The sequence below is a fragment of the Gadus macrocephalus genome, chromosome 16, assembly GCF_031168955.1.
Source record: "Gadus macrocephalus chromosome 16, ASM3116895v1".
In the NCBI taxonomy this organism is placed as follows: Eukaryota; Metazoa; Chordata; class Actinopteri; order Gadiformes; family Gadidae; genus Gadus; species Gadus macrocephalus.
The window spans coordinates 23868642-23894721 of record NC_082397.1 but is presented as its reverse complement, the minus strand read 5'-3'; the positions used below and the strand labels follow the sequence as shown (position 1 = coordinate 23894721).

The following is a 26080-nucleotide window of genomic DNA, read 5'->3' as shown; positions in this document are numbered from 1 at the left end:
GGAATAGTCTTTGGTGGACACATCAGTACGGCCTATTTGCACTACTCTTTAGTGGCAATGCAGTGTTTTATTCTATGCCTTTTTATTTTCGTATATTATTTCAATTAATACAATTTATTTATTTATAAAAACAAGATCTGGGGCCGTATTCACAAAAGATTTTAGGGCTAAAAGTAGGTCCTAACTGGCGAATTTAGGAGTAACTCCTAAAAATAATGGGCGTGTCACTCTTAAATTTAGGACTCCTAACTTTTTTCACTAAGAGCAATTCACAAAGTATTTTAGGCCTAAAAGTAGCACCTAAGTCTAGGAGAGCTTAAAAGTCCTCAAGAGGACTCCTAACTCAGTAAGACCTATTCACAAAGAATCGTAAATGCCTGCGAGACGAAATGTTAGGGTATTAAACTTGTTGTGGAGTTAATCGCAATGCAATAACATCCCCGACTAACAGGAATAATCTGATTAGTCCCGAAATAAAATGTTTGGCCACACTACGTTATTTAGCAACAGGGGAAATGCAACTTTGCAATGCCGACGATTTAAAAATATCGCAACCATCAGTCAGCCGTGCCATAAACTTTCCTTTGGACATTCAACAATTACACAGGATCAAAGCCAACTTCATGGCAATTGCAGGTATGCCCGGTGTGGTCGGTGCAATTGACGGGACGCACATAAAAATAATTGCGCCATCAAAAGACGAGGACGTGTTCGTCAATAGGACGAAAGTGCATTCCATCAACACGCAGGTTGTTTTTGATGCAAATTTTAACATAGCCTACTGGATGTTGTTGCAAAGTGGCCTGGATCTTCAGCTACCCATGATTCGCATTTTAATGGAGAGCGGTCTGAGGCAGCTTTTTGAGATGTACCAGTTGGGTGTCACTTGCTGGGAGACAGTGACTATCCATGCAAGACGTGGCTCTAGACACCCTACCTCAATCCACAACCGGGAGCACAGTTAAAGTATAACATGTAAGTGATTATGCATATTACGCTTAGTCCTACGTGTAAAACACATCGTATTGGCTCTTTGACGCCTTTTATTTGTTGAATCCATATTTATTATTGTTTACTGATTTCTTCCATATATGCTAGAGCACACAAACATACACGAAATGTTGTGGAGAGAGGAATTGGGCAGATGAAACGTCGGTTCATGTCCTCCACGGCGAAATACGCCTCACCCCAGAGAGGGCAAGCACAGTCATTACTGTATGTGCCATTCTACACAACCTCTGCAAGCGGAGGAACATTCCACAGCCAGACGATGGTGATGATGATGATGATGATGATGGCGATCAACATGACAATGAATTTGGCCGTGTGGAACCGAGTGGACCGGCATTTAGGGATCACTTTGAAAACACATTTTAGGTAAACACCTTGGCACAAATCAGTCAACACTTGTGTAGTTCATAACATTTATTTTCTTTTAAATTGTACGTATTTTTATTGTTTGCTTTCTCTCTCTTGAACGTGCAGGCTACAACGTCATTATCGTGGTCTGCACAAAATTGTCATCATGCGTGTATTCTGCTAACTGCACTATAACTACTTAATAGGAATTCATTTCTAGCCTAGGCTATTTCCTTGTTTTTCGGTGATTCAGTGGGCTCGTCTGAACAACCAATCACCGAACTGACTGCTTCTAAACTCGTGCATGAGAATTGACGTAATCCATAGCAACGGCGCGTCACTCTTAGTTCACTCTTTGTGATTTATCCTTAGTAAGAGTAGGTCTCAGCGGCTTTGTCAATAACTTTTAAGAAAAAACTCCAACGTAAAATGTTTTAGCGCGAGTTAGGAGCACTCCTAGCAGTAAGATAAAATGCTTTGTGAATACGGCCCCTGGTCTTCAAATATTTTTTCCAAATATAGGTCGTCTTACAATGGGGTCTGTGTTTATATTCGGACCAATACGGTATACGCATTTATATGAAATAAAGAGAAAATCATGAAATAAATACAATTAGGTATTGCGGTGTGAACAAAAAACTTACACAACAGTAGAGCGAATTATAAGCAACATCCTGTGTATTTGTATGCGTGTACACAAACATAATGGAACCAGAACAAACATTGTATGACAAACTCTATATAACTATTCATGGTGCTGCTGGCAACAGACAGTAAACAAATTATAAAGCTGTCCATGTAACTGTGGTGCTGAACACCGTGCGCAAAGGCATGCTGCGCGGCAGCAGCAATGGAAAAAGAAGTGTAGACTCTTATCGCTACACAACTCCAAATGTGGCCTTCCTCTCCGGGTTGGCGCTAATGAAACTCCTCATTAGGCTGTCAATGTCCAGACTGTCCAAGATGTGTCCATGCACATGCATGAGAGCAAGGTGCGTCAGCCTTTTTTGGGTCATGGTTGTTCGAAGCCATGTCTTCAGGCGGCGCAGAGCAGAAAATGTTCTCTCGGATGATGCAGCTGAGATGGGAGACATAGGCACAGTTTGATAAGGTTTTCAGCCTCTTTGAAGACAGCCGAAGACGTCTCCAATCATCTTTAGCTGCATCTCTAGTCGGCCCCTGTCAAAGTGCACAGGAAGGTGCAGGGAATCAACATTCAATGTGTGTTCCTTTTTGGCTGCCTGAATAACCACCTTCTCCCTCTTGTTCTGTCACCAAGTCCACTGATTCAAAAAACTCACAACGCCATGAGTGCTGCGCTGCTGCCTCTGGCTCTGCTGTGTGCCGATAGCGAACTGGTGTTTTTTTCATCCGCTCGTCAGGCATTTTCAGTCCAGCTGTGGTGGATACCTTGTGCAGCATGTTCTCCACCACTTTATCATCTCGCAGCGCTTCCATACGTTTGCCCAGGAATTCGGTGCATTCAAGGGCACCCAGTGCGCTGGCTTTGGAGTGCTGCAAACTCCTAGCCACTGCCTCACAAGGCTCGAAAAGCGCTTCGCAGCACAGGAGGCCAAAGTAGCTTTCAGCGCCTGCTTATACAGGCCTCCGATCTTGGCTCTGGTCTCTCCTCTCACAGTTTTGTCATCCTTAAGCTGCTCCAAAGTTTCAATGATATGTATGTAGGCATTGCATACACGCTTGATAGCTGTTGTTCGTATGCACCATCTTGTCGGACATACAGCCAGTATAGTAGAAGTAGGTCAAGTAAGTGGTTGGCACAGTGCACAAACAGAGACTCAGGACATAGTTCTTTCAGCCGTGCCTGAACACCCGAAAACCGTCCCGACATATTACTGGCTCCGTCAAAACAGTATCCCTGGATACGTTCAATTGGGATGTTCAGCCTAAGAAATACATCCCTGATGCACTTGAACAGTGTCTCCCCGCTGCTGTCAGGAGCATTGTAAAATCCAAGGAAATCAGAATGAGTCTCCATGTTGTCGTCCACATATTGCAGCGTCAATGAAAATTGTTCCATCGTACTGGCGTCCGTGGTACCATCGGCTGTGAGTCCATAGCAGGGACAATTTGCGGCACGGGACACAATCTCACTCTGAATGGAGCAGGCATATTGTTGAATGACTTCATTCTGAATTGTGTCCGAGAGCCATTTATCTCTCCTGGGGATCCATTCTCTCTCTTTTGGGAGGTTGTAGGTACGTTCCAGCATAAGTTCATACAAAATGCCATCATGGTTGCTTTCACCCCGAAAAGCCACCCCCTTCTTTTCCAGGAAGCGCACTGATCTGAACATCAGTCCCAGAACATGTCTTGCTGTATTCTGAGCTTGGCGGGCAGCGTCAGATAAAAGTGCGTTAATTGGGGTGTTTTTTAGAGCAGATATTTTTTGAATGGCATGGCTGTGAAGGTGAGACTTCTCGTGCTCCTTGAATTTTTCTGTGGCTTTCCGCCAGTTTGTGAAGCCTCCCTTTACAAAACAGCTGTCAAACCGTACACTCTCTTCATTAATTAGACATTTCTCCACTGCTTTGACACAGCTGAAAGAAACAACACGATCACCGTCCTCAATATAATGCAGCCAACTCCATTTGGTAAACCAGCTCGCATTGAATGAACGACAAAACGTTTCTTTCCCAAACGGCCTTCCTGGAAATCTGAAGCTAGTTGGTTGATGTGGTGCCTCTGAAACGTTAGCATTTCTACCTGGGACGTTAGCTTGATCACTGCGGGGCGCTGTTGCATCTCCTTTTGTTTTGGTTTTGTTGAGGTTTTTTCCCAATAAAGTCTGAAATGCGTTTTTGCGCCATGATGCCATCTGTGGTCAGCTAGCACGACTACCATTCCATATACGGGTTTCTGTGCAACGTCAACACAGCTAGGGGGCAAGAGAAGCAGGATTCTTATTTATTTATGTATTTATTAGGGGTCCAAGCCAACAGGTTGGATCCCTATTGTTTTTGTAAGGATTTTTATTGTGCTTCCCCCCGAAAGTGGGACCACAGCCCAAACCGTAAATGGTGCAGACACGCCAATAGCATGACTAGATCCTGGTCCGGCACCGCTACTCAGACGACAAAATTCAAACCTGCCGGTCCCTAGGTGGCGCTATACCAAGGAATACGCGTTTGGGGCTATAACTCCCACACCGAACCTCCCGCAGTCCAAAACGTTATACCCACAGATTCACTGGAGTCTGCTGCATCTTTTGGCATTTGCGTCTGGAAATCTTTTTTCGCAAAATCGCGAAAACCGCTAAACTGCCTTTTCGCTACTCCTCCCACATTTCTTGCCCGACACCAAACTTTTCACACGACATCTTCAGACGCACACGAAATGAAATTATTGAAAACTATTTTGATCCGACCGTCGACGACGAAAACGCAGCGTTTTGAATATTTGTTGCTTAGCTACGTTTTACGTCGAAAATCAAAAATCCAAAGAAAAAACAAAATTAGACATCTGATCGAGTCCAAATTTTACACACAAGTTGGTGCTACCCTTAAGGCGTTCGGTAAACAAATCGGAAAATGTAGCTATAAGGGGGCGCTATAAATGAGGAAATTGTATATCTTCTAATTGGCCAAAGGAATGTTCTTCAATCTCAAGGGAAACCATCTAGGGGCCAACCCGAGTCTATATAATAAATATGGCCAAGAATTATTTGTGTGGGCGGGAGTTATTTGGAAAAGGAAAATTCTCTTCAGAAAATTTCGCCAGAAGGGGGCGCCATAAACGAGGAAATTGTATATCTCCTAATTGGCCAATGGAATGTTCTGAAAACGCGTTTGGGGCTATAACTCCCACACCGAAACTCCCACAGTCAAAAACGTTATACGCATAGATTCACTGGAGTCAGCTGCATCTTTTGGCATAGGCCACGCCCATTTGCGTCGATATAATTTATTCGCAAAATGGCGAAAACCGCTAAACTGCCTTTTCGCTAATCCTCGCACATTTCTTGCCCGATCGACACCAAACTTTGCGCACGACATCTTCCGATGCACACGACAAGAAATCAGCAAAACTATTTTGATCCGACCATCGTTGACGAAACGGTAGCGTTTTGAATATATGTTTCACGTTGCAAATCAGTAAAAACTATTTTGATCCAACCGTCGACGACGAAACGGTAGCGGAAAATGCGTTTGGGGCCGAAACTCCCACACCGAACCTCTCACAGTCAAAACCTTTATATCCACAGGTTCACGGTAGCGTTTTGAATACATCCTTCGCGTTGTGCCGGCGAAATGCACATCGCTTGGACCCCTGGATAACTGCTTGCAGTTCTAGTTTTATTTTTGAAGAGGGATCAGGCCACGTTTATACGTAGCAGGGTATTTATAGAAACGAATATTTCCCCCCCTCCGTTTTAAAAAATAACATTGTGCACACAACATCGTTTTCCAAAAAGTTGTCGTTTACATCAAAACGCATAAAAACACCACAACTGCAAATGAACCACACAGAGATAACCATGGCAACCGGTCAAACACATTTTCTTTTTGTGCGCGCATCCGCCGTGTTGATAAACAAATAATCCCCCGGTTCGTTCGTGTGGACAGACAGCGGGCGCTCACATGACGTTAAGCATTTCCTGGTGCATAATGTGATGTGACGCTTCAGAACCTAAAATCCTGTTTCTCCAAGTTGACACGACAACACATAACCGACGTTTTCAGAAATCTCCACTTTGGCCGGAGTTTTTAGAAATTATCGTTTTCTGTGATAAGACAGGGCCTCAGACAGGGGGTGCTGCAGCACCCCCAGCACCCCTACTTCCCGCGGTACTGGCTACACCTAGGCAAAATGCATTATGTATGCATGTATGTCTTCAAAATAGCGCTTACTGAATATTAGGGTAACATTTTCCTCCATGTTAGCAAATCGAAGAAAAGCAGAGGCCCGGAAGACTGGAGGGGGTCCACCACCTGCAGCCCTCACAGAGGCTGAGGAGATGGCCCTCAGCCAACAGAGTATGCGTCCTGTGGCTTAGGGCATCCCTGGGGGGTGCTCCTCTGATCCCCCCACCCCCCAGGATAGAAGTGCCTTTATAAGAGGTTGGTTATTCAAAATAATTAAATATGTACATGCAACCCAGCGCGTTGCAAATTAGATGGGACAATATTCTGGCTCAAGTAATAATTTCCCTGTCTAATCATTTTCTTCCAGTTACTGATGGCGTCATCGCCCTACTTGAACCAGATGCCCTCACCAACCTCCATGCAATTGTAACAATTCAGATTATTAATAATGTCTTGGTAATTGCTGAACCCAACTGTTAATGTCATTACAGGAAGATGATGGAGAAACATTGTCTGCGGCATTCGAAAGGGAAGAGGAAAGGCCTATTGAGGTTAACATCTTTTAAAAATAACGTCTTAAAGTTGATGATAGCGTTGTACAATTTAAAACTGACATCTTCTTTCTCTCTAACAGGATGAAGTCAAATCCAATGAGAGGCCATCCACTTCTAAATCACAGCTTACCTCTCTAAGATTCTCCCTGGAATTAAAATGTAACGCTCTACTTGGCACTGTGAAATCCAATGTCATTTTTTGCATTCCTATAGCTTCCAGTCAAAGAGCTACATAAAATCTATCTAGAAAAGCAAATACACAAAGCAGACTTGGAAAGGGACCACCTTAGGCAAAAGATGCAAAGGATGCTTTGGAGATCCAAATTTTGGAACATATTGTTAAAGGTGGGTGAAGTGCAAACTGGGATACTGTTCCCTGCTCTAAAAACATACCCAATATGAATGACTTTTCTTTTTTTGTGCTTTCAGGAAATAAAGAAATCCTCATAAAAAGTAGATTGTCTTTATTAAAACACGGGCTGTGGTGGGACAAGTTATTTTGTTGAACAGTTTACTCAAAGGGTTTTACTTCAGTGAACAATGCAGACGATTATGCTGAGCATGTGCATGTGCATGTAGAGAAGAACAGCATCTGGTTAAAAGCAGTACCAGGGTCTTTTCTGCCTTGCATTCTTAAAATGAGTTTCTTGACTTGCAGCAGTTATAGGTCCTTGGTTAGTCAGCTACTCTGATCATGGTAAAGCCACAACGTTAAAGTTAAGTGACTATAGTACAGAGCGGGTGGGATGCACGGGGCGGATCATTCTGCACATGCGTTAATTGCGTTAAAAAAACAAAACTTAAACTTAAAGCATGCCCCCGGTGCGTTTGACAGTTAACATGGGGGCTGAGAAGGTGGTCTAAATAAATGATAGCGCTGAAAAACGATAGCTACTCAGAGTAGGTCTAACCACCTCCCGAGCAGGTTAGACCCACGGCGTATGTTGCCGCAGCAACTAACTCTCGGTTGCGCTGAACCTGCTACCTGAAACGGAAAACCCAGAGTTTCCGCTAACTCAGAGCGAACAAACTCGGGGTTGCCTCAAAACCAGCTACCTGAAACAGGGCTCCGGAGTCAGCAAATGGCAACAATCCCTTCTCCTCCATGCTGTGGTTCAGTCTGACAGCTCATTGGTCAATGGGCAGCAGAAACAGCGCATTCTGAAGGGACTGAAACAGAGGGGAATAGCGGTGGACAATATTTTCCTAGAAGCTATTACCAGCAAACAGAACTCAAATAGTATGTTTACTTGTTGGGAAAACACCATAATATGTCTCCTTTAAGTATTTCGGTATGGTAACTATGAAGCAAAAGGAGGGGAATTGTATTTAACACACATGGAAAAAATACCGCAGATCTATCTTCCAGCCCCGGGTCTTTCAACGGGGCTTCCCTATGTTTCTGACCTCGAGTCTGACTCCCGCTCTGGTTTGTATCAAGTAGGTGTGGCCTATGTGACGTATGCGTGGCCTATGTGACGTATTGGCTCCGCCCTCCTCACCTGTCTAAAGGTGCTGCCATCTGTAGCTGGAGTAGTTATTGCAGCTTGTATGTCGGGTCCTGCTCCCCTTGTGGATATGTATAGTAATTTCAGCTTATGTGTTCGATCTTACTCCCATGTGGCTATGTGGGGGCAGCTTATGTGCTTAAAATATGTAACATATCATATATATATATGATATAGGATGTCTATGTATACAAACGCTTAAAAATAGATACATATTGACCCTACAACTTGATGTCCGCAGGGTTGCTATGGCCGGTCGTTATGCGGAAATCGGAAAGACGTTGTTAGTGCTGTGTTCACTGTTCGCTACGTCACAGCTGTTTCGAAAAGTGTGTTTCCATCTCCCATTTTGCACATTTACTCTCTTTCGCACAAGTCCAAAACCACCTCAAGCGAGCGTAAAAAACTCGCGAATTAGAGGATTTTTATGCAAATTTTGGTGTTTCCATCACGTTTACTGATTAGCTGCTTCAAAATTCACATAAAAGCAGGTTAAGTCTTATATTGCTGCTTGCCAGACCAAGGTGATGAAGCATTTGTGAAATTAATATTATACTTTAATATTATACTCCAGCCATCAGTCCATCACTCCTGTACCTTGCAGCTGATCACCCATATATACCCCCTGACCCAGAAACACTGACTTAATCTTGTAAGTCTGCTGCTTAAATAAATTTGACAAAATACTGTTCTTCACAATAAATACAAATCAGGCAAAAAGTACGATTTTATTAACCAACATATGTATATATACACTCTTCATAAAATGTAATTAAAAACAAAATAGACACTTAAGTTGACATCCCGCAATCTTGGACTGGCCCGTATGTTTCATGCAGGTAGTCGATTACCGCTGCAGTACCGTAGAGAGAGTTGAACACTTTTCTCTCTGGCTGAGAACTGACCCTCTCCAGCATGTACATTAGATGGTGGTGGAAGCAGGTGAAAGGGGTGCCTTGCTCTGTTGCAATGTCTACCCAGTCCCAGACACACTGCAGCGGAGTGCCCTCGTAGCCGGCAAACATAGCTGGGTTAGCGAGTAGACCCCGGGCGGCCATGACACCTTATAAGGAAAGAAGAAAAGAAAAGGGGGAAAAAAATGTCTCTCAGATTGTAGGAATATAGATTTTAGACGTTTATTGTATATAAATACAATAAACTGAGTCTTCTGTCTGAGACACATCTTAGTGCCCAGAGTATGAATAGAGTTACCAACAGCTTAAATCCTTATGATTTGTTCTATTCCTATAACTCTACAACCTAATTAAAAAGGTTAATGAAGGTTTCGACACAAGCGGAGCACAGTGGTTTTAGTCGGACGATATTCTCTTCCAAAACAATTCAATTTTTTAAACACATTGGACAATACATGTGAAACCTTGTCCAATCAGCTCTCAATGGCTACTGAAATTTGGATGCAAAAAAGGGGAAAGATTGAACGTCCAGCTGAATTCATCATAGCAGAGATCACCGTGGGTTCCGACCTATTTCAATAAAAGTCTTCTAAACTAATTAATGTCATTTTATTATATCAAACAAAAAGGCTACAAATACTGTAAGTATGCATCAACAGTTAAAAACACTCAAGTGGGGAGCCTATATTGCAGTGGAAAAACAACTGCTGCTGGGTCGAGGCTAACTCAACCCAGCAGTATAGTATAGTAAAATATAGTATAGTGGAGAGATGCCATTTGAGCCAGACATTAAGGAGATTTTGCTGACGCTTTTATCCAAAGCAACTTACAACCATTCTTTCACACATTCACACCGACGGCGGAGTCAACCACACAGGGCGAAAGCCAGCTCGTCAGGAGCAGTCAGGGTGAGGTGTCTTGCTCAGGGACACCTCGACACTCAGCGAGGATGAGCCGGGGATCGAAATAGCAACCTTCTGGATACCAGTCAACCCGATCTACCTCCTAAGCTACTGCCCCCCCCTTAATAACACGTTTCTGTATCCAGGATAACTCTTTGGATAACAGCTGGCAATCTACAAAGTTAAGAAAGCAATGAAAACCTACCATCCACACCAGTGAGCCGGTGCATGGCCTCCACGTCCCGGAGGTTCCTTACATCTCCGTTGGCAATAACAGGCACCGAGACGCTGTCCTTTATGGTCTGTATGGCGTTGTAATTGACCGGCTGGTGGCGCTCGTCCGCGGTGCGCCCGTGGACCGTGATCCAGGACGCACCGGCGGCCTCAGCCTGCTGGCACAGGTCTACGGTCCGCCTAAGGTCCTTGTGGATCCTGCAAAGTAGAGATACTCATGATGGAGGCGCAAGACAATAAGATGAGCGAGTCTTATTTGCACAATGAACTTGTCTGGCGGGTTACAAATGTAAATTAATTTTGAATTGCAACCGGTTTGTGCAGGCACACACATTTTTTTTGTATAACATATACACTCTGTACTCAGCAATGACCATTAAGCAAGTATACCTTATTTTTATAGAGGTTGAATAGTTGGGTTTTGCTACTTGGTTTCGGACTAGGCGAACCATGTCTCGGACCAGATCGGGCTTATTGATGAGGCAAGCACCGTACCCCTCAGCCATGGCCCACCTGAGATTGGTTAAAGAAAATATATGGTTGAATAGTGCTACTGTTTCATTGCGTTTATTTTATGACAATCAAAGAACACACATTATACACAAACGCTGTGTCCTATCCATTCGGTGCTGTGTTGTTTTAACAATGACAAAACCTTGAGCAGAACACACAAATGGTCAACGATTTCAGCACCTCTGGGGACAGCCACAGTTCAGGTCAACTCCATCCGAGAAAGGAGCGACCACACAGGCTGCATCAGCCAGGGTCTGGGCATCACTGGAGGCAAACTGCACTATCAATGGTCGGTCAGCTGAAAATAAATAATGATAAAGTATCATGTGCACTAATAGCTTCTTAACAACACGTTATATATTGCTTCAATTATGTTGCGTTCTGCAACATTCAATCCACTGATAATTCAACGTTATTGTGTTTAAAGAGCAAAAGATAGTTACAGTCATTGGTGGTGAATTCACTATCTCTGGCCTTGTTGGAACGCATGAAGTCTGCAGCCACTATCATGGGAGTGAAGCAGATATCGCAGTCATATCTCCTCACCAAACACCTGAATGGCAGCCTAAAACCGATTGAATTGAACACAAGTTAAGTGAGAATCAGAATGACATATACTACATCTTATTGTACAAGTAGACTACACAGGAGTACAATTATTAGGCTTGGTTCCTTAACAGCCACATAGCAGCAACAATATAAGACAAAGTAAATAAAGATATGTCAAAATAAAATTATGCAAACAAATAAGTAAAGATCGGTAGCAGCATTTTCTACTTCACAGCGATAACGCACAGCATCCCCGCAGCTGTACAAACCAATAAACCCCGATTAATGTTATTAAAGCTTACTTTGAGTATCGAACCATGGGGGCGCAGATCTTGAGGACCTTTCCCTCCTCGAACATGTCCATTATGTTATTAGTCTCCATGTTATAGATGGACCACTTACGAGCCTACCTTAGTGTCAGTGCTCATATTATAGATGGACCACAGACAACACTAATTTAGTGTTAAAGCTCATGTTACGGATGGACAAGCACACAACCCTCCCGTGGTCGTGTTACAGATCTCGGTACTTAACGTCAGACGCTGGAATGAAGCGGGGGCTGTGCGGTGGAAGTGTTATGGGCGCTTCCGGATGACGTCACCAGCTCGCACCAGAACTGAACAACGCTTTTAACCCTTAGATGCATAAGTGGGTCAAAAATGACCCGGTGAGGTTGTTTTCTTGAAATATCTTCGTAATGAAAAATTCTTATCATTTCATGTTCCAGGTATTCCTCAAAAAACATGTTTTTGATATAATGCCATTAACATTTTTAACTTACCCTCTATACATTTTAAGAAATTGTAGTTTTTTGTTTACTACCCCAAGCTTCCATAAGTGGGTCAAAAATGACCCCCATGCATTTTCTATGGAATCCAATGGGAACCTTTGATTCTTATCAACTGTGGCTGTCAGGAATAAATTAACTGTGGACCACACAGACTATATCAGAAGTGTCACCCCTCAGGAAGATTATTTTACAATAATCTATATAGCAATCTATATAGCAGAAAGAAAAAAACAGAAATAATCACATTTTACAACAAGACGAAAGGAGGTGTAGACACCACTGACCAGATGGTTGGTACCTACACCTGCAAGCGCCAAACACAGAGGTGGCCCATGGTGCTGTGGTACAACATAATTGACATTGCCACCCTGAATGCCTACACCTTTTTCTCGGCTCAGCACCCAGAATTCAAGAGCGGCATCACCAATGCACGACGGCTCTTCCTCAAAGAGCTGTCAAAGGAGCTTGTCACACCACACATGAGAAGTCGACTGGAAGGATGCCCCCAACTGCAAACCCCGATTATTGAAGCAATGGAAAGGTGTGGGGTGACAAAAGCCACAACCCAGCCACAGGAAAGAAGCAGACAGGGCCAACCAAAGAGAAAGGTGTCAGATCTGCCCAAGTAACAAAGATCGCAAAGTAAACAATAGGTGTGGGAAATGCAATGTACGTGTGTGCAATGATCACAGCCAGAAACAGGTAGTTTGTCTGAACTGCATACAGTGATGAGACAAGAAGGCAAAACAGGGAAAAGAGAGAGGAACTGTCAATGACTGGACAGTTACAGACAGACATACGGACAGACAGTGGATGTTCACATTTTTCTATTGCTGTTCTGGGTAATTTTATTTTTCAAAAATGTTAAAAAGTGAAAAATATAGATATTTCAAGCATGAAATAATTCTTGTGTGGTCCTAAATATAATACTAAATATTATACAAGTGATTATTCATGACAAAAATGGCATAAAAACACATTGATTCTAATATGGGTCATTTTTGACCCACTTATGGAAGAGTGTAGGGTCCAGTCACTCGTGCATCTAAGGGTTAAAATAGTTCTCCATTTGGTTGACTTTTCTTTTTTTTTTTGCTTAATCTTATTTGAAATTCTGAACACAAACACTTCGTATCTTTGAATTTGTCCCCACTATTAAATAAATTAGTAAAAAGTTATTATCGATCATAGGTTGATGATATTCGACAGTCGATATTCCCCGAGTCAAAGTTCGCTCACTTATGCTTCAGGGGAAAATAAAATGACCATTACATATTGCTAAAAGCCGACAGAATCGTACTTACAAATCAGTCATTCTATTGAATGCAATGAATGTGAACGTTACATTACACTAAATTCCGATTCATACCTCCGGCTCCGGACGAAATTCGTCCGTCCGGTGTGGGTGTCAGAACTCGGCTGCCAGATCGACTCAGTGTCCTCCTGCGCTTACAGATGTCGTATCGACACTTGTCGTATCGACGCAAGCCAACGGACAAAGGGTTGTTTATAAACGGGGCTCAATCATGGACATAAAAAGAAGGCTCAATCCGTTTTGGTTTTGATTTAATTGAACACAGCCCGTTCTTTCGCACAACAAAGCTATTGGAAACACGTCTTAAAGCACTGATGAATGCGTAACCCAGTTCCTGTGAGGGACTCTTATTCTGAAGGAGGAGAACGGAAGTGTCTGCGTGTGGATCGCTGTTTAGACTCTGGGTGTGTTCGAAACCGCCTACTTGCTTACTGCTTACTACCTACTAAATATTTGGCTTACTTCTCGAATCCTTAAATAATGATTGAGTAATCCATTTGAGTAATCGACGTTCAGAAGACCGTCCTTACTTAACCACCTCAGATGACGTGAATCAAATGACGTGTCAATAACCTACCGGCCGGGCGCCGTTAATAAATATTATAAATAAATATATAAACGTCACATTTAACGTCACAGTACATCTTCAACCTAAGGATTTGCGGTGATATGTTAAAAACAATTACATCGGTATGGCTGTGGGCTCTGCTGCTGCGGCTCCCCGTTTAGCACCATTGCTTCCATTGTTCTTTTGAATAGACGCAGTGCATTCTGGGGCAGTTGAGTACGTCTTGTAAGCTAGCGATGCTTACTCAAAATCTTTCCGGAAGTAGAAGACATTCGGATACTACTCGCTTACCTAAACTCGCTTACTAAGTTCTTGCTTAGGCCTACTCAATTTGACGTCATAGTTAGTAGGAGTAGTAAGCAAGTACGCGGTTTCGAACACACCCTCTGTGTTGGGAGCGCTGGAAATAAAGTGGATCGCCCCGTTCAGTGAATGGAGTTAACCGATTCTTCTTTAATGTATAACCCAAGTATATGCAACAATAATTTGCACATTCGATTATTATTCATAGATTAGAAAACAAAACGAGATCGTTAATACTTGGGAATAACATGGGAATGAATGAAACGCGCATGCGCATTTAAAAGACAGCGTTTACAGGTAGTGCGTCATTATTGCGCATCTAGGACCCGAGTCGATCTGGCAGCCGAGTCAATCTGACACCCACACCGTCAAACGTTGCCTCCGGGACTACCCTTCATACCTCCGTCCGGTTTCAGCGTTGTTATGGATGTTTAAGCAATACATCCTAGAGGGCAGTGACTGTCGTGTCACAAATTAACGGCATCGACAATCGCAAACATGGCATCTGTGCAAACATGGCATAATATTTTGCTGAAATCTGCAAAAAAATTGCAAAAAGTGTGTTGGCATGTTATGATGTGACACCCCTCACCAACCCGCAGATTATCTCCTCAAAATGTTGCACGATTTTTAAATGACAGTTACAGCTCATTGCCAAAGCAGGGGAACAATGAAATAAAAAGGTCAGGTATATAGTATAAGTAGAAAACGTTAAATACAATATATATCAGATACTACTCTATCTATTTTCGCGTATGGTCTGACTTCTGACTCTATACTGCCGCTTCGATTTCCGTTGGTATTGCTCCGTTTCTCCCGGAGCACTCCGGATTCGTAAGATCAGAGGCGACAGACCCATTGACGGACGAAACACCTCCAGGACCGGACGAAACGGTCCGTATCCGTGTTTACCGTAGGGAGTGAATGGGCTTAAAGGCCGATTCATACCTCCGAAACGCAATAAATCCTGTAGAGGGCAGTGACTGTCGTTTCACAAATTAACGGCATCGACAATCTCAAACATGACATCTGTAGAGATTATTTTGCTTTGTGTCATCTGAAATCTGCAAAAAAAAGTGCAAAAAGTGTAGGCCTAGGCGGCGGTGGCACGTGACACCCTTCAAGAACCCGCAGATTATCTCCCCAAAATGTTGTTAAATGACCAGTTACAACTCATTGCCAAAGCAGGGGAACGATAAAATAAAAAGGTCAGGTATATAGTATAAGATAAGCATAAAACGTTAAACACAATATATACATATCAGATATTATACTACTCTATCTATTTTCATGAATGGTCTGACTTGTGACTCTATACTGCCGCCTCGATTTCCGGTAGTATTGCTCAGTTTCTCCCGGAACACTCCGGATTCGTAAGCTCAGAGGCGACGGACCCATTGACGGACGAAACACCTCCGGGACCGGACGAAATGGTCCGTATCCGTATTTACCGTATGGTGTGAATGGGCCTTAAAGGTGCTATGACATGCTCTTTTATGGATGCTTTAATATAGGTATTATTGGGCCCCTAACACAGTATTCAAAGTCATTCCCGAAATTCAGCCGTGGTGCAGAGTTACAGCCACTCCGAGCCAGTCGCACATTGAGCTTCCCCCAAATGCGCTGTTTTGGTGTCTGTAGCTTTAATGCAAATGAGGATGAGCGAGGCGGGTCAAGGAGGAGAGTGGGGGTGTGTCCCTGAGCAGCTTGCAGCCACGGTACCATGCGCTCTGTTTACAGTGGATGCATTGCAATGGCAAGGCGCACACAGCCTTTAGCCGTGTTCTGTAAATATTCTAGAACACGCAGGAGTCCTGGAGCTCTATATCTAAATAATATCATATACATAGATATCTATATCATATAATATATATTATCACGGCCAAAAGCTGTGTGAGCCAATATAACGACCGTGTTGGATTCTCCGACGTTCCTGGATCTTCCACGTCCACACCAATCTGAAGTAGACTGAACCGCGACATGGAGGAGAAAGGGATTGTTGCCGGGCAACTCCGCCTCCTGCAGCGCCAAGGCGGTGGTCCATCGGCAGCGGGAAGTGGGGCTCAAGCGGGAGACATTCGCGGCCAACAATCCCTTTCTCCTCCATGTCGCGGTTCATGTTCTTGATGGAGTCAAAGCATGGGTGGATTACTGCACGGGCACACCGGGCACATGCCCAGGGGCCCAAGGGCTCAGGGGGGCCCTTGGGCCCCCCTGAGCCGCCCCACAAGTTACTAACAGTGGGGTCCAGGGCCCCACAAGTTACTAACAGTGGGGCCCAGGGCCCCACAAGTTACTAACAGTGGGGTCCAGGGCCCCACAAGTTACTAACAGTGGGGCCCTGGGCCCCACAAGTTACTAACAGTGGGGCCCTGGGCCCCACCGTTAGTAACTTTTAATGTTGCATTGTCGAAGCAATCAGTAGAGAAATACAAAAATTCAAGCGAATAGTAGGCCTATTACTACTGAGTAAATAAATTAATAAAAAGATCAATAGGGGGCACTATTTCAGTTTGTGAATTTGAGACCGGTCACGAACAAGACAATGTCATTTAAACATGGAGCAACAGCGAACTAAGTGGAGCGTTGAAGCAATGAATTTATTCAGTTCAGATCATTTAACAAGCCTGGAGGTGATGCAACCCCAAAAGGACTGCTACGAATTATACTCGATTGTGGACTGCAATCTATGTATCCAAATGTGTAGGCCTATTTAGTACTATGGCCTTTTCTGACTCTGCCCGTCAGTAATTGCGAAGGGGAGCGGTCATTCTCTCTTCTGTCCAGGATAAAAAATGAACTGATGATGAAAATGTCACCAAAAGGCCTCAAGGCACTTTCTCTCATGGCAATTGAGAGCGACCTTACCAATGTACTGGACTTTGATGATATCGTGGAGGATTTTGCACGGAACAGAGCCCGGAAAAAATGCATTTCATAGGTGAAATGCATTACTGTCAATTAATGTAAGGAACTGTTCGTATTGAGTTGCTTTAAGTCGTTTTTATTTGTGGTTGAAAGCTGAGCATTCAAAATTCGTTCAAATCGCCAAGAATTTCATAAATTATCTATATTTTTTATCCTGTTTTGGTTCAATAAAGATGCATTTATTTGTATAATTATTGTGAGGTTGCCTTTCCTGTGCTCCAAATCCTGCTGAGTTGCCGGTATAGGCCAATGACTTATTATCGCCAATAAGTGTGTGTGTATTCTGGGTGCGTGTGTTTATGTTGGAAGGGGGGGGGGGGGCCTGCGGAGTCCACGTGCCCAGGTGCCCGATATGTATACACTGTGTGTGTGTGTGTGTGTATTCACACACACACACACACACACACGTGGCGCTCGCACGGTCTTGTCTCATTGGCGGGCCAAATTCTCTGGGCGGGCCAGGCAGAGTAAGGGGAGGAGCTTAGATGCCTTGTGACGACATATGAAACCACATTCCAAATCAGCACGCTTGAGCCTCCGTTTTTTCAAAGGCGAGCAGAACACCTAGTGCTCGTTTTACACCAAATGCAAGTTTTAGCCACTGGGGGACCATATGCAGGCTAGGGGAACTCATATTTATGTTAGAAAACCTCATAAAGTGAGATTTTCATGCCATGGCACCTTTAAGACACTCTATTTTGAATTGTATTTAGACCTACGGTCCACTAGAGGGCGTAGTCGTTCTACTCCTACAGCATGCTGCATTACCTACCCATGCAACATAAACCCATTACAGTGAACATTGCACTACAAACATTTAGGTCCCCAAAATGCTTTTTACATTAACGCAATAAATAATGATCACATTTAATTAAAACAAAGTTTATTTTGCAATAAACAATAAGAAAATAACTATTAGATGAATTAAAAACATCAGAAGATACATTTTGGATATCTGAATAATGCAAAGGCCTGTTTCGGTAGTCAATAACCTTTAGTAAAGTACATGTGTAGAGAATAAATACATCAACATTACTCTGATCAGGTCAACAGTAATCTAGCTTGTTTGATTTGTCTTTCCTTCTCAGTAAAAATGGACACATTAGGTTAAATTAATAGGTTTCTCCTTCAGCAGTTTGTTTCCGCTGATGTTCATCCAACATAAGTGCCTGCAAGCTCACTTCTGACCGAAAAACGATGAACTAAGAGCAAACATAATTCAACAAATGGGATTTTGTTCATGTTGTGCAGTGTTATTTGCAACGCACTATGTGTACGTTCATTAGTATGTGCGACTCGCAATATGCAAACCCAGCCTACAATCATCATCCAACCGTACAAGATTTGTTTGAATACTGAAGATGTAAAATATAAAATTTGAGTTGTATTTTAAAATATTCCATATCCTCCATCCTCTTCTGAATACTTCAACATTAACATCCTTTTAAACAAAATCTTGGACTCACTGTACACGTATTTGAAGTATAATTAAACTAGTGCCTACAAGTTAAGAACATTGACAACAAGGCAACAACGGCGCCGGGACGACGATCCAGAACATAAGAGTTCCTGTTCATCTGTACACAGCGCCCGACCCCCCTGCAAGTCCATCAGTGGGACCCACTCAGGCTTCCTTCCTTCCATCAAATCAAACACACAAAAGGCACAGACAAGGTCCTCCTCCGGAACAACACACGGCCGTCACGTCCTCACTGGGGGAGTCGACACGTGCGGTCCACCGCCTCCAGCTCCACACTGGCCAGGAAGCGCCGGGCAAGCCTATGGCAGTCGTAGCTCAGCTCCGTTGTGTACACTGAGTGGGCGTGCTTGGGGTACACGATGATGGTGCTCCGGAAGCGCTGGCTGTGCTGGCGCTGCTGGAAGTCCAGCTTGGTCTTGTAGCGCCGCCAGGTGCTGTGGGGCAGGGCCATCACCGTCTGGCTGCAGAGCTCCAGGCCCTGGACGCCCGGCTGCATGGACACGTCCTGGATGAAGTGCCGCTCCGAGTGGTACTGCAGCGACGAGGTGTATCTACAGGGGGGGGGGGGTCACATAAGTATAGAGATACATACCTTTCATATCGGGTATACTGGATAGGTAGTGAGGCTGTAGGTATGGTGATGATCCAGGTCAAGTCACATCATTTTTCCCTTGCAAATAGTTTGCTACACTTTGGTCAATGCTCAGCACTATTTTATTGGGTCACCTAGTACCCTTACCTTATTTCCTTGGGTGGCAGGGGGTCAAGCTCAATTCCCTCTCCATAGGACAACGGATGCCGCTGAGGGAAAGATCCGACGCGTAAACTTGGAGGCTGCAAAGTAAGCAGAAGGTGATTCCTGTGGGGACTGGAAAAGGGCTCATGGCTCAATGGCTCCATTCAGCATGAAGCCACTTCTTCTCATCAACGTGGACATAAAGCAAGCATTCTAGAGATTACAACTTTACACATGTGTCCATCGAGTTGTAAAGCAATACATACCATGATACATAAATCCCTGCCTTCATCTTCAGACACCGGACTCATGCCCCCTTTATCAGTGGAGAGGGGCAGCAGCCAGGCACTTGGGCTGGGGCTGGGGGGGAGCCCCGAGTCGGGACTATCCAGGACTCTTTCCGCCCTACAGCTCATACCCAGTGGATCGGTGTCACATAGATTTGGCAAGTTTAACCTGCCCACCATGTCTGATTAAAAGTTGCACAATGTTGCTCAACTACCAAAAGTGGCTTTAGAGTGATGAAAGGGCCACTTCCAGATGACTGAGGTTCCTGAAGTCCTCCAATGGTCCAGGGTTTGTGCGTTAAGCCCGATAGAACAGAACGTTACCGACCGTTGATTCCCCGCAGTGGTGAAGGTCTGCGTGCCGCTGGATAGATCCTGCAGCTGTATCGATTCTGCAGCGGAAAAGCCACTCCACTTAGACGTTACTCTCGGGCAGCACACATCTGTCCCACTACAAATATGTACTTTGTCCCACGGTCACATCCCACTGAGTGACGTTCAGCTGGAAGAAGCCTCTCGCAGAACTCGGAAACGGACTAAAAAGGCCGCTGAGGCTGTCCGATCCGCTACTCTGCTTCACATTTCGTCTAATCAAAAGGCCTCGTTGTTGTTCAACAGATCCAGGAAAGGAAACGCCCATCAAAGCATTTCCTCGCTGCTGATTGGAAGACGGGATAATATTATGATAATAGGGTTGCACAAGCGCAACATAAAAAGTAGTTCATGCTTCAGTTTAAAAAAATGTGAAAAAGAAAAATAACATGTTTGGTTAAGATTTTAATAGTGTTCAACAATTGCCTAGCACTGGCACATTCAAGCAAGAGACATAAAGATCAACAAATGAGGAATGTGTACACTTGCATGAAGATCATATGAATTTGATTGATATACTGACTTCTAAAACAGTTTACACACTGTTGCATTTTGAATGAACAATATCACAATACATCCTTGGAATATTAGTGATTGAAGTGATATAATGCCAAATATTTAAATATTGAGAGTTAATAGGACATTTTATAATGAATAATTCCAAATCGCCTCTCAATCTTCCAGTGTGAAGATGAACAGTGTGGTCTAACTCTCTAAATCTGTGAAGACAGCATCGTAGCCATGTCCCAAATGTTGAGCAAACCCATCTCTCTCTCACACACACACACACACACACACACACACACACACACACACACACACACACACACACACACACACACACACACACACACACACACACACACACACACACACACACACACACACACACACACACTTCCAAAAAAGAGACATCATTGTCTTGATCTTGTAGCATTCTGGTGACATGGTACAAACTATAGCCCAGGTGATCTGTTTGCAGGTCTGCATGAGGAACCAGCAATCTTGTTTGTAGCTTCATGTTACAGTCAAACAATGTTGCTTCTCAACCCAACTTCGCGTCTGCGTACTAATAATATTATCCGTCAAGAAAAACCTAAAGCAAAATTTCGCCATTCACTCATTCATCTTCAACAGCACCCTTCACAGTGAGATGAGAGTCGCACCCTTCACAGTGAGATGAGAGTCTGGGGTGTGTAACTAAAGCATGAAAAGACATGGCGGGGAGATCCACTCCTCACAGCCGCTTCTTGATGAGTTTCTCAAGCCTGCGGATGCGCGAGGACTCCTGCTCAGGTGTGGGAGCACTGAAGGACAGGCTGGGCCCGCCGTCGGACCCCGAGGGGGGGGTGGGCAGCCTCTGCCTGAAGAGGTCCAGCATGTTGCTCTGCTCACTGCGCTTCAGACCCTGGACGGCACAGTCACACACAAGGAGATCAATCCAACACTGACATATCGACAGTAAATCCACCAAAAGAAATACTCATAAAGGCCTAATTTCATTCTCTTTTATTTAGGTAATAATAACAGCCTTTTAATGACAGGGTGATGTAAATCACCACATCATATAAAAATCATCAGCTCGATTAATGAGAGAGAGAGAGAGAGAGAGAGAGAGAGAGAGAGAGAGAGAGAGAGAGAGAGAGAGAGAGAGAGAGAGAGAGAGAGAGAGAGAGAGAGAGAGAGAGAGAGAGAGAGAGAGAGAGAGAGAGAGAGAGAGAGAGAGAGAAGAGAGAGAGAGAGACTTTGTGTAAGCTGACCTTCATGTCCAGGATTTTCTGGAAGGTCTCAGGGTTTCCGTCAGCCAGTAGCTTGATGTAGTTGTCAACAAACACCACCGCTGGTTCATGAGGGGCCATCACTACCTGAGGAGGTGGAGGAGGAGGAGAGTTTAAAGCAGCTCCAATCCAGCCTTCCTGTGAACCAGCCTCGGCCAGAGTAGGAAAGCCTTAAATGATCCCATATGTGCAGTCCCAGGCAGCCTGGGTTGGGGGGTAAAAGATAGCACGCAATTGGTTCAAGCTGTAAGCAAAACATCAGGAGTACAGGACTATATATAGACCTCTCGCTCTTTCTCTCCACCAATTACTCTACGCATGACTGGATGTGAATTAGCTTCCCCGGTGATTATTTTGCAATAATAATTGAGTCTTTGCAGAAAAAATTGAATAATTTGCATAGCTCAAACATAAGGAGGGCGGGATACAAAATATGGTATTCATTTGCTCCTCGGTATGCATTGTGATCCGCGGTTCCTTGTGAAGCGCCTCTGTCTCTTGTTTGCTTTGGACTCATCGTTACTCGCTAGCTAATACAATCAAAAATTAACCTTGTCTTATTGTGTTAATGTATAATCCTTACAGACTTCTGTACCTTTTAGCGTGTTGCGTATGCGTGGCAATTACCCAATCTCACTGACAAGTTGTAGCATATCAAGCCCAAATAATATTTTCTGCGTGATCACAACCGCATGTCTGTAAGTAAAGTGAAAGCAGCATTATGACGAACCATGAGCAGAGGACTTCAAGGACTATCGTCACGGTTGCGGTCACTACAGATAGCGCGATTGTTTACCGATATATGTAAGGGTTAGGGTCTTAACGTTTACTTTCGCTACTATGTTAAAATTCCCGGAAAACAATATAGGAGTAGGAAACGCTGCTGATAATAGATTAATAAGAACATGTGTGTAAAATTTCCGAAGGGCGATAATTAGTAGCACTGAACAACATGGATTAAGCATCGATTCTCCAGCGGTCTCAGGGCAGGCGAGCCGAACACATGGCCCACAGACATGTCTTTTAGAGGGGGAAGCCCTCCACTTCCTCGCATGACAACTCTCTCCTGCTCCATGACAAAGCACACCAATCAATCCATTCCCCCTTTTAAATTGGGGCTATGAGAAAGTGAGGCTACGGAGGCATAGGCTGTGGATAAATGGTGTGTAACGGAGGGGGGGGGGGGGGGGGGGGGGGGAGGACAGGCTGGCCAGAAACGCTCAGGATTGTGTGGAATTCTTTAGTTCCTTCCTACAACTGCCCAACTGAGTGATTTACTTAGCAACTGTCTTGGAGTGGGGCCAAGGAGAAGGCCTCGGCTAGAGGGACCTTGTAAGAAAAACCGGAGGAGGCTGGAGAGAGACATACAGAAAGAGAGACCCTCAGAATGAAACGAGCAGCAGAATGGGAATGGGAGAAAGCAGCAGGTTGAGTAAACATAAAGACAGGGCCTGGGCCACATAGAGTGCTATCTAACAGGTCCCATGTTAGGCCTCTTTACAGAGGGCGGGCAATGCTGGGACAAGCCTGACATAGGCCAAGAGGAGGCCATCTTATGAACGCCATAAAGTAGCCTACACACTCAGACCCACCATGGTGCCTCTGGTTTGCATTGTGGGAAAATCACCGCCCATCCGTCAAACTCAGTTCTGCTCAAAGTTCACTCAACCCAGGAGAGCTCAAAACAGATAGAACCAAAATCTCAGTGAGAGTAATTGTGAATTGCTCATCCCGACTCACTCAGTGGAGGAGTTCCTAAATTGACACCAGCTCTGTGCGCCTGAAAGCAGACATGTCTTTAACAGGCTTTGGGTCTCAGCAGCTGTGACAGAGTTTGGCTCATTACTTCCTGGTAGCATGGCACTGTTTCAATGTGGAAGCAGGGGCTGGGTGCAGCTCGCTGCGACTGCTTCAAACATCAAGGTCTGCCCTACTTCACAAACACTGGGAAGGAAGAACCAGTCTCAGGGGACTCTGAAAGAGGGAAAAATAAAGGAAGGAACAGACAGCGTGAACCGTGCATGCGTCTGTAAGTAAACACATGGGGGTAAATGTGGAGGAGGAAACCAGCGACAGGTCATAAGGGTGGGGTAGGAATCCATTAGTTACATACAACCCCCCCCTCTTGGGTACCATCAGTAAATCTGTGAATGAGGCCCATTAGCCGAATCCCATTTGCAATTATTAATGTCGAATCAATGTTGCCTGCATCTAGGGCAGCGGCCGGGTGCTGATGGTGGTACTGGTGGTTGTACTGGTGGTGGTGATGAGTCACAATGATGTAAACATTTCCTATCATGTGCCGGAGTCATGGACATTGACATACAGTATAGATGTGTGCATTCCCTCCTTTTCCAACATATTGCTTTCCTGTGTGCGTGCGTGCGTGCGTGCGTGCGTGCGTCCGTTGTAAACTAATGTGAAGGGGCCCAGTTTATGGAAAAATGCTCATTAAAAAAGGTCCACTTCATGCAGTGTTGGGTGAATCCATAATTGAGGAGTTATTCTTCCTAAAAACAAACTGATGTGTGTGATGATGATGCCTTGTGCATTTGCTTTACCGTCAGCCTCACGAGTCAAACCACAAACACTCACACAATAGGGTTAATTGAGCATATTGTTTCTTAGACCCGCAGTTTCTAGAGTCTATGGAAAAAGTGGTGAGCTGCAGACTGGGCCAGCGGACTGTTGGCCAGAGCTCAGAACAGCCATGTTTGTGTTTTAAAGGACTATGTAAGGACTTATACATTCAACACATTCGCTGAACTCTGTGCAGACAGACACACATATTTATTTGTTAGCTGTGAGGGAGAGGGGCTGAGTAGAACATGAAGGTCTTCCCAATCAGGGTCTTGGTATTGAACTTGAATCCTCCTCTCCTCTGCTTGTAGCCTCACCAGTCTCTCCCCCTACTACCCTCATGAGGAGACACACAGAAACCTATGTTTCTTTATGTATTGCAATCAACTCATTCGCTAAACTCTTTTCTTTCAAGCAAAGCTATATACTAACAATTGAAACAGTTTAAAAGCAGTCGAGTGGTTTTACTTTGATTGGCACTTAATCATTTGAATGTTTGAATTAGTTTGCATTCAGTATGCCCATACTGAGTGGTGTGAGTAGTCACCGAGTTCATCCATACACCCACTGGCTGGGAAGGCATATTGCCCACCGCAGGCATGAATCAACCGTTGTAGAAGCGCAATGTTTGGCTGCCCCACACTGCGTGACTCACAAGAACTACGACGACTCATCACACCTGCTGTTATTCTCAAAACAAGTCACACTAACAAAGCTTATGGTAGAATGTCCCTGAAAACATACAACTTGTTCAAGACTCGCAGCGCAAACAATAGTTTTGAAGCATGATTATGCTACACTCTGATTAAATAATAAAAAAGTCCCTATGTAGGTGAACTGTAATCTCTGGTAACTATTTCAAATGTAAAGTAGATAATTTTGTTATTTAATCCAATTTTGCATCCATTTTATGGCACTTTCAAATCCCATGATGCACCATTATATCAATAGTACAACACTACAAACTGCAGGTAGTGGAAATTAACCATAAAGTCTTGTAAAGATTTACCTAAAAAATACAGGCTCCCCTTAACACATACTCAAGTGCATTCTCTGTTTCAATTCCGAATTCCAGCATACTACACTTTCAGAGATCCAAACGGCGTTAGGAAACAGAAACCTAGGGAAGGTTCCCGGGAGACCTTGGCACTCACCTTCAGGATCATCTCGGCCCTGGTCATGCCCTTCACCACGATCTTGGTGTAGCTGGCGGGGGCCTTACGGTTGACCTGGGAGCCAATGGAGGGCAGGTCCAGCAGGACCGTCTTCAGGGAGTGGGTGTCCAGGAGCAGCTGGTGAAGGGGGCACACAGATGGTCAGCCGTTACAGGAGGGTCTCCTAAGAGACAACCTCAGATATGAGGTACATGACCTCGCAGACCTCCCGAGTCAATCTAACACAACACTGGGACAGTGGCAACAAGTGCAACATGATGTGTTTGTTAGCCGAGTTTTATATAATGTATTACGTTGTTTTTCTTTGTGGATATGTGTAACACAGGCTAGTGGCCGTATAAGGAACAATATGGACAGGGCTCGGCTAGGTAGGTAGAGCAGGTTGACTTGTTACCAGAAGTTGGCTGCA

At 44.3% G+C, this 26080-nt stretch overlaps 3 protein-coding genes and 2 long non-coding RNA genes across 7 annotated transcripts in view; 2 read left to right on the top strand and 3 right to left on the bottom strand.

Moving 5' to 3' along the window:
* LOC132475275 (uncharacterized) overlaps positions 1-26080 on the top strand; it is a 206464-nt gene that overhangs the window by 55327 nt on the left and 125057 nt on the right. The window lies entirely within an intron of this gene.
* LOC132473918 (uncharacterized) lies at positions 6189-7440 on the top strand. The gene is made up of 3 exons (XR_009529495.1): positions 6189-6440; positions 6553-6611; positions 6677-7440. It is a non-coding gene; the product is annotated as an uncharacterized LOC132473918 (long non-coding RNA).
* Positions 8962-11957, bottom strand: dus4l (dihydrouridine synthase 4-like (S. cerevisiae)). Its single transcript, XM_060074274.1, has 6 exons — positions 11662-11957; positions 11254-11375; positions 10991-11108; positions 10688-10810; positions 10269-10495; positions 8962-9310 (listed from the first exon to the last, which is right to left on the bottom strand). Exons 1-6 carry the CDS (start codon positions 11739-11741, stop codon positions 9039-9041), a joined length of 942 nt encoding a protein of 313 aa, XP_059930257.1. The 5' UTR covers positions 11742-11957; the 3' UTR covers positions 8962-9038.
* On the bottom strand, positions 18130-20411 carry rflnb (refilin B). Of its 2 annotated transcripts, none has more exons than XM_060076315.1 (3): positions 19746-20411; positions 19483-19544; positions 18130-19294 (listed from the first exon to the last, which is right to left on the bottom strand). In XM_060076315.1, the coding sequence occupies exons 1-3, from the start codon at positions 19944-19946 to the stop codon at positions 18973-18975; spliced, it is 585 nt and encodes a 194-aa protein (XP_059932298.1). In that variant the 5' UTR covers positions 19947-20411; the 3' UTR covers positions 18130-18972. The 2 variants fall into 2 exon arrangements, with proteins under 2 accessions (XP_059932298.1, XP_059932297.1); XM_060076314.1 differs by having other exon boundaries at positions 19483-19577; positions 19746-20408.
* The window catches only part of vps53 (VPS53 subunit of GARP complex), a 29727-nt gene continuing 24952 nt past the window's right edge, over positions 21306-26080 (bottom strand). For both annotated transcript variants that reach the window (XM_060076312.1, XM_060076313.1), the window contains exons 20-22: positions 25651-25788; positions 21899-22003; positions 21306-21546 (exon numbers count right to left, since the gene is read on the bottom strand). In XM_060076312.1, the coding sequence (XP_059932295.1) occupies positions 21376-21546; positions 21899-22003; positions 25651-25788 (414 nt within the window). In that variant the 3' untranslated portion in view covers positions 21306-21375. The remainder of the gene's footprint in view (positions 21547-21898; positions 22004-25650; positions 25789-26080) is intronic.

Bases quoted from the DNA above. Each gene is read 5' to 3' on its own strand.
- dus4l (XM_060074274.1), bottom strand. From the start codon at position 11,741: ATGGAGACTAATAACATAATGGACATGTTCGAGGAGGGAAAGGTCCTC. The intron at 11,376-11,661 runs GTAAGCTTTAAT...AATCGGTTTTAG, and splicing joins CCCATGGTTCGATACTCAAA to GCTGCCATTCAGGTGTTTGG. The intron at 10,811-10,990 runs GTGCTGAAATCG...AACCAATCTCAG, and splicing joins AACTGTGGCTGTCCCCAGAG to GTGGGCCATGGCTGAGGGGT.
- rflnb (XM_060076314.1), bottom strand. From the start codon at position 19,946: ATGGTGGGCAGGTTAAACTTGCCAAATCTATGTGACACCGATCCACTG. The intron at 19,578-19,745 runs GTATGTATTGCT...CTTACTTTGCAG, and splicing joins GCAGGGATTTATGTATCATG to CCTCCAAGTTTACGCGTCGG. The intron at 19,295-19,482 runs GTAAGGGTACTA...CCCCCCCTGTAG, and splicing joins CTGCCACCCAAGGAAATAAG to ATACACCTCGTCGCTGCAGT.